This window comes from Mustela nigripes, chromosome 3 (assembly GCF_022355385.1).
Source record: "Mustela nigripes isolate SB6536 chromosome 3, MUSNIG.SB6536, whole genome shotgun sequence".
In the NCBI taxonomy this organism is placed as follows: domain Eukaryota; kingdom Metazoa; phylum Chordata; class Mammalia; order Carnivora; family Mustelidae; genus Mustela; species Mustela nigripes.
The window spans coordinates 80,578,898-80,587,490 of record NC_081559.1 but is presented as its reverse complement, the minus strand read 5'-3'; the positions used below and the strand labels follow the sequence as shown (position 1 = coordinate 80,587,490).

The 8,593-nt window shown below is 33.8% G+C and overlaps 1 protein-coding gene across 1 annotated transcript in view; it reads right to left on the bottom strand.

Moving 5' to 3' along the window:
* Positions 1-930: 930 nt before the first annotated feature.
* ITGAV (integrin subunit alpha V) overlaps positions 931-8,593 on the bottom strand; it is a 103,174-nt gene continuing 95,511 nt past the window's right edge. The window contains exons 27-30 of the mRNA XM_059394306.1: positions 5,814-5,927; positions 5,605-5,712; positions 4,916-5,038; positions 931-4,659 (exon numbers count right to left, since the gene is read on the bottom strand). Coding sequence (XP_059250289.1) covers positions 4,564-4,659; positions 4,916-5,038; positions 5,605-5,712; positions 5,814-5,927 — 441 coding nt within the window. The 3' untranslated portion in view covers positions 931-4,563. The remainder of the gene's footprint in view (positions 4,660-4,915; positions 5,039-5,604; positions 5,713-5,813; positions 5,928-8,593) is intronic.

Sequence of the window (8,593 nt, the reverse complement as noted above, 5' to 3'; positions counted from 1 at the left end):
ATGGAACATTGCATTCTCTATACGTGGTCCTCCACTCAAATTAACTGCCTAAAGGAGCAAATGAATTACATGTGGATCACCTTAAATCTGTGAAATCTTGGTTTTACGCTTTGTTAGAGGGGGCCAATGGTGTTGCTCTTCATCCTAGGGCTCATCAGTCAATCTTGGTGTGTAGTATTTATTCCTAGGGCATAGATCCTCCAAGGTTTCGATGGAAAGACTGGATGCTTCCAAGCTCTTCTCACTCCAGTCTCCAATTTCGCCAATCTCATTTCTCCTACAGTAGACAGTAGCTGAATTAACTGTTCAGCTCTTCCAAACTTCCATCTGCTGTTTTCCTTTTGGGCCCCTTGGAGTCTCACTAAAGCAGGGTCATGGAAAGGGTCAGAAAAGGATTTGAGGGGAAAACATTCCTCCCTCCCACAATGCGGCTCCTTTCTTTCCTCAACTTTTATCCATGATGGCAGTCCCATCATTCCAGGAAAATAAGGACCCTTTTCTGCTTGTATTCTATCCAACAACAGAAAGTAACTTCCAGGAAGAAAGGTGGTTCCCCTCTTTAATAATCAAATCCACTCCAGTTTCTGTCAAGCTGCTTTTACTAACTTCAGTGTTTTCAAAAAGGTTTTCTCCCCCCTTCTTTTGTTCATCACTTATCATTTTTATCTGATAAAAGCTACCTTGCCATTATTGGAAATGGAAACCCCTTTTCAATTTTAAAATTTAAAATTCTGTGATTTGTAATTGGTGTTTTTTAAACTTAGGTTCATTTTGCTCTTTTTGTGTTACCCTTTTTCAAATAAATAACACTCATAAGGAATTCAGACTTTCAAAGAGGCACCTCTTTGAGGTCATCCTCTTAGTCTATTATTGCTGGCTCATGTGATTAAAAAACAAAACTGTGATCACAAAGGAAAATATACACAAAAGTGGCACCATATGCTCAAGTTTATTCAACAGACACATGTTACAAATTGGAAACTAAGTAAAACACTGTACCGGTTTTAACAAAATCAAGTCAGCAATGACAAGTTTTAGAAGACACGCGTTTTATGTCTCACCCAATGTGGGTGATCATAAGAGAAGCTAAAAAAAGAAAATTACTATGTTATTAGGTAGCAAATTAATTTGATATACAGTTCTAAGTTAGTTTAAGATATTTCAAAGTGTTTCAAAACTAGTAGGGAATAGGTCATGTCCAACCTGAAATAAAATGTAGAAGGTATCTTTTAGGGGTAAATAACTTTATTTGTATATCCATAGCAGAATCCCTCCTTCCTACTAACCAAAATTCTAATAAATTTAAGTCTGTTTAGATTAGGTTTACTAAATTAACAATGACTCTGAAAATTATCTAGGTTTGGTTACATTGTTATATTGCACTTGAGAACAATGACAACGAACATCAAGGATTTGGTACCTCTCCCAAGAAGCTCATTACATATCAAGAAATTACAAAGAAATACAAGCATATATGCCTGGGGTTCATTGTCCAAACTAGCATATCAACAAATTAAAAGGGCTTGTCTCCAAAACACTGAGTATTAAGTTATTTTATTTGCCATTTTTGATCCTATATTCAATTTCTGAATTCCACATTTTTTTATTTGCCAAACTACCACATATACAAACTATCCAAGAGAACATACAAAGTAACATTAAGATTGGCAATGGTTATACACATGTATTTCAAAAATTCCAATTATTCTTCTTCTCCAAGCTTGGCACTGTGTTTTTCAACAAAAAAGTGTCTATCAACTTACAGTCTGTTTGCCTTATATAAAGCAGCTGATCTAGTATATACTGTACTTTTGCCACTGAAATCTCTCTTGGGGTCATCATTAACTATCACAAGTCTTTCACAGCCCTCTTAAGGAAGTCAGTATAAGTACAGTCTCTTTTACTAATACTTCAATTTTCTTGTTATATGAAGTATTGATGAGAATTTACTATGAAGTAGTAGTTTCAAAACATAGGTAAAATTGTGGCACTAAAGTTTTAATTGTTTTATCCTTCAGAATTATGAAGACCTATATCATAATAACAGTCATCATCATAATAAAATAATAATTCATCATAAGAGAAAGGTAAAGGGGAAAAAAAGAAAGAATATCCCTCACACAAATGTTTCTCAAAATATCAATTCTGAAATAAATGCTTACATAAGAAATTGACAACAGAATCAAGTTCTTACCAATATTAAATGCTATAAATACTCCCTATCTCACTTACGTTTTTTAAAACAGATCAGATCATTAAAATTTTACACTCAAAATGGATTTTAATTCTCAATAAATCATAAATAGTAGCATTTAAAATGTTTGAAAATTAAAAGTTTTCATAGAACTATTGTCCGACATTTTAACCAAATACATTCACATGCTGCTTCAGGGTAAAAAGAATCCCAACAATTTCCCAAATATTTTCTCAAAGAGTAAGCTTCCAAATCATTCTTCTACCACATTTTTGTAGAGATATGCATTTTCATTTTTTAAAAGAAAATACTACTGCTTAAAACTACATTTCATAAAAGGGAACTTAAAACATCATGCTTCCAATAATAACATCCTTCAGTCTCCCATACAAGATTATACCTGGAGATAGAGGTCATAAAAGGAACAGAACATGCAAAAGTGAACAGTTAAGTTTTTTTAAAAGAGTGAATTTTATTCAACATATACTTTCAAGGATGACTACTATTAGGTGGGAAAACAGGTAGTGAAAGTTGTTAACTTAGTGACTGTTCGGTGGCAGACCCTGGAATAAAAGGTTTTCTTCTTAAAAAACTTTAGACTCATTGGTAGTAAAAATACTTATTGCATATGACTAAGATCTTTTAAGCTACTAATAAAATCTATACTACAAACCTATTAATTTTGAGATTCATTAAAGCGAAATACAGGGTCTTAGCATGTTCTAACATATATAACACGTGTTCCTCTGTTTTATGAATACATTCTAGCTTAGCCACTTGTGTAAGGAATTAGAACACAAGATATGGCAAGATAAATTTCAATTATTTTTAAAACAGAAAAATATTCAATTATTTGAGGGAAATATTTATCATTGCCTAATGAGGACAGCAGTTAAAAACCTATTAAACTCTCAATTTCTAAAGAATAACATGATGTAATTGCACAAAAATAGGTACAATTAGGAGTCATTCCCAGACCTTGAGGAACTGTGAATAAATCACATATTCCTCCAGAAGAATCATCATCTTACAGGCATATAAAACGACAACGTGCCACCTGTGCAATTTTTATATAAAAAATCCTAAAAAAGTAATTTATGTTAATAAAACTACAAAAGTTTTAAAAGGTTCCCAGTAACCTGAATTGCTTATAAAAGTAACTTTTATAGTTATTTTGATAGCTGAGACTGGTTTTCCACATGATACTTTGTCGAAACTAAGGTAATACCCATATAAGTAGCATCATGCTATTTCTAAAGCACACCAGCAAGCTACGTTAGGAATTTCAATTCCAAGCATTTCTTGTGGGGTTGGGAGGCTGGATGCAGGTTCCTGTAATTTGTAAAGATTCCTCACTGATCTTAGCCCATTCTCAGTAAAGTTTTGGAAATATAAGGAAGAATACATATATAGGAAGAAAATAAATTAATGTCAACTAAAAATCCTTGCTCTAAGAGCATACTACAAATAAGCAACTTTACCAAAGAACTACAGTCTTTTAATTTAAATGCTTTTCTTTGTATTGTAAATAGCTGGACTAATACAATGGAATACATGTACTTTGGAAACGATTCCCAACTGCATATGGCTTTAAGCATGAAGATGATGAGAGGAAATTAAACTATTACACAAAAGAGGCATTTCTGATCATAGAATTTTTAGTACAGGTTAGCTTAAAGGATTTGAAAGAGAACCTAAACATACAAATTAAAATGTAAGGAAATGGACTGTGGATTAAACAAAAATTAAAATGTAATAGCATGTACCCAATTTTTATATTAAAAATACTGTATCTTTACTATTACAGCAAAGAATTTGGATGGACCATGCTTTTTTTTCTTTTTTTTTTTTTTTAAGTTCTACTACATAGGTAATGTTAAAATCCAAGTTCATGCAGTTATAAAGTTAGTAGCTTAAAAACTCAACTGTAGTGTAATGTATATTAACAATAAATTCCTGTACAAAAGATGTGGATCCTAAGGTCCAAATATGGATTGCTTTAAAACAACAAAAGCAATAACAAACCACAAATCAACATACAAAATCAGAAACAATAATTGTAGGAGGTACTATTTTATATAAAGTGGTAACTCAGGCACTACCTGTCTTATGTACATTGAAGAACTATCACTTGAAATTTTATTATTTAAATACCTAAAAACACAAGTCAGTGGGTGTGTATTACACGTACATCTGAACTTAATTATTACAAAAAGGTTGACAAATATTGCTCTTGTTTTGTGGTTAACACCCATGGGCACCATCAGCAGTACAGTCTTGGGATTTTAATCTTTGCAAAAGAAACTGAAACCTGTAAGGAAGTCAGTGATTCTAATGGGTCAGGATGTAGCATAACTTAAAAATCACAGTTAAGTTTCTGAGTTTCCTTCACCATTTTCATGAGGTTGAAGCTGTTCCCTTTCCTGTTCTTCTTGAGGTGGCCGAACACGTTTAAAAAAGCCCATCTGTTAGGTGAAGAAAAACGAACATTACCACCACATCAGTGAAGAAAATTCAAAGTATTAAGTGACTGTATTATCACCAAGAAAATTCGAGCAGCACCTCATACAACTTTTCTCCCTTCAAATATATGGTGCTCATCATGCAGCATTAAAGTTCCCTTTCTTCCTTCCCTTCTTCTATTCTTCCTCCTTTCCCTCCCTCCCGTACCCTTTTCTTCTGCTTCTCCTCCCTGCTGCTCTTCCCAAGTCCATTACTTACCCTGTACATTACAAATACCAAAACAGCCAGTAACAGCAATCCTGCGAGCACTGCTAAAATGATCACCCACACAGGCACAGGCATGGGTGCGGGCTGAACGCCCCAGGTGACATTAGTGGTAACCTGTTGGGGGGGCAAAGGTTTTGAGTTTTAAACATAGTTCACTAAACCACTCAACAAATGTCTGAATGCTTATTACATTTTGTTTTAATGGCATTCACATTTTCTTTTCTTGTATATGATAATCTGTGATTATGTATTTGGTACTGAAGCAGGCACATACGCAACATAAAATTCCCAACAGCAGGTTAACTTCAAGGAACCTCTGAAGTGACTTTTAAAAAATTTTAAAGAACTGAATATCCAGCTTTGATGTATTGGTCCCATTTTTAATCCTCAAATTATAGATCTTTAAAATCTTTCATCTTCACCTTTTATAGTTAATTTCCAACTTTCTAACTTCATGGGGAAAAATTCCCCATGAAATCTCTTACATAGGGATGCTAAAGTAAAAACATCTACCTTTAATAATTCTGGGGTGAGGGAGTAAAATAATATTTAACTAGGTTACAAGCCTACCAGGTAACTTTTACAATAGTTTGGGTGTCATTATTTAAAATAAAATAAAATAAAAATCTACGGCATTGAACTGAGTACAGTTATTCCATTTCCCCAAATCAATGACTTACTAATGTGGAGTTGAAGATATCCTCAATTGGAAGGTTCTTATAAGGGAATTCAATGACGTTAAAAGAAGCAGATGACTTCAGAGAGTATGAATGATTCTGGTTTTCTTTCTGTATGGAAATGATAATGAAATGATTTCCAAGATGTGAGGCCTTTTTCATGTCTTGGAGAAAATGGATAGACTGCTGAAGGCTGTTATCTGCCTACTTACATTCATAAAGGTCTCAGTCCAGAGCAGGGACTTTACATACAGGATGGCACTCTTTCCTCTGTCTAGTCGTCCAACCTGGCAGACAATCTTCAGGCACTCAGCAACTCCACAACCCTGCCAAAACAAATTCTTCACTTACAAGAAAAGTAATGTTGTTTTATGTGAGGAATAAAGAGATGATCCAGATTGTTTTGCCTTATAAGAATAATATTTAAAATGATAGGCTAATAGTGGAGTCTAGGAATGCTTTTTGTTTTAGGGGCGCCTGGGTGGCTTAGTTGGTTAGGTGTCTGACTCAGTCTCAGCTCAGGTCTTCATCTCAGGGTTCTGAGGTCAAGCCCCATGTTGGGCTCCAAACTGGGCATGGAGCCTACTTAAAAAAAATACTAAAATAAAAATAAAGGGAATGGTTTTAATGTGATTTGTTATATAAAGATAAGATCTATAATATTAAAAGATGTATTTTTATGGCCATTTTTATGGCCATTAAATTCTTCTAGAAATTAATATTCTTAGGTAAACCCAGAGCATAAAAATCAGATCATTCTATGCCTATGGAAAAGAAAAGAAGCAGAATGAATCTTAACAGCTATGCCATGTCAGACCCATAGAAATCAAGTGGCATGCTGATGTTTACATTCAGTGTTTTTATCAATAACTGGAAGGCAGGCAGTCAAAGATAAGAAATAATGACCACCTTGCATATGCTGGTCAAACTGCATTAGACCTGTCACATGCATAATTACACAACAATGCTATCTAGTAAGTAGTACCACTAGTCAATGACAAGGAATAACTAAGTTTCCACGACCCAGGAGAGGGCATCTGTGAGAAGCTGGTAGCTAACACCACACTTAATGGCGAAAGAAAAACGCTTTCCCCCTAAGATCAGAAACAAGACAACAGTGCCCACGCATGACACTCTTATTCAAATTGTCCAGAAGGCCCTAGCCAGTACAATTAAGCAAGAAAAAAATTAAATTAAATAAAAGGTACCGAAATTGGAAAGGAAGAAGTAAAGCTATCTGTTCATAGATGACAGGATCTTATATACAAAAACACTAAAAATCCACAATGAAACTATTAGAGCTAATAAACAAGTACAGAAAAGGTACAGAATGCAAGACTAATATAGAAATAACTTGTATTTCTATATACCAATAATGAAAATTCTGAAGATGAAATTAAGAAAACAATTCTATTTAAAAAAGAGCATCCCAAAAGAATAAAATACATAGAAGTATTTTAACCAAGAAAGTGCAAGACTTGCATACACTTACTAGTACAAAATATTTTTTAAAGAAATTAAAGAAGACCTAAATAAATGGAAAGATACCTCATGTTCAAGAACTGTTAGACTTACTATTATTAAGATGAAAACACTCCTAAACTGTTACAGATCCAACAAAACTGCTACCAAAACTCCAACTACCTTTTCTGTAGAAATGATCAAGCTGATCCTAAAATTCATATGGAATTCCAAAGAACCCCCCCCATAGCTAAAACAATCTTGAAAAAGAAGAAAATGTTCAAGGACTCATACTTCTCAATTTCAAAACTAACTACAGAGCTAAAATAATCAAAACAATTTGGTACTTGCATAAAGATACATGTATAGATCAAAATAAGACTCAGAAGTATGAAATTTAAAAAAACAAAAAACTTAGGTGTACATATTCAGGATCTCAGGTTAGGCAATGGTTTCTTAACTGGGACAGCAAAAGCAGAAGCAACAAAAGAAGAAAAAAGTTTGACAAATCTGAACATCTTCAAATTAGAAAACTTTTTGCATCAAAGGGATACTATCAAGAAAGTGACAAGACAACTTACAAAATAGGAAAAAATATGTGCAATAATAGTTCTGAAAAGAGAAGTATCTAGAATATATAAAGAACTTTTTATGACTTAACAACAAAGGCAAACAACCCAATTTAAAAATGGGCAAAATGAGGTGCCTGGGTGGCCCAGCTGGATAAGTAACTGACTCTTTGTTTCAGCTCAGGTCATGATCTCGGGGTCATGGCATGGAGCCCTGTGTTGGGCTCCGTGCTCAGTGTTGAGTCAGTCTGCCTGGGATACTTTTTCCCCTCTCCAACTGCTCCTCCCCCTATGCTCTAAAATAAATAAATTTAAATAAACAAACAAACAGAAATGGGCAGAGAATTTGAAAAGACATTTCTTAAAAGAAAACCTACAACTCAAAAGATGCTAAACATCATTAGTCATTAAGGAAATACAAATAAAGCCACAATGAGACACTACCTCACACTGACAAGGATGACCATAAAACAAAATAAAAAACAATTTTTTTTAAGGAAAGAGCAAGTGATAGCGAATGTGGAAAAATGGAATTGCTGGTTGAGAATAAAAATGGTGCAACCACTTTGGAAAAGTTTGTTGTCTCTCAAAAGTTAAATAGAGTTCACCAAATGCACTCCTATGTTTATTTCCAAGAGAACTGAAAACATATACACACAAAAACATGTACACGAATGCTCATAATGGCACTATTGAAAGTAAATAAAAAGTAGAAAGAAACAATCTTAATATTCGTCAACCAATGAACAGACAGACAAAATGTCATATATCCGCAGAATGGAGTATTATTCAGCCATAAAAAATGACTGAAGTACTACTATATGCTATAACATGGTGAACCTTAAAAAATTAAACTGAGTCAAAGAAGCCAAACACGTAAGATTACATATCATATGATTTCACGTATATGAAATGTCCAGAACAGACAAATCCTTAGAGACAGAAAGCAAACCGGTGGTTGC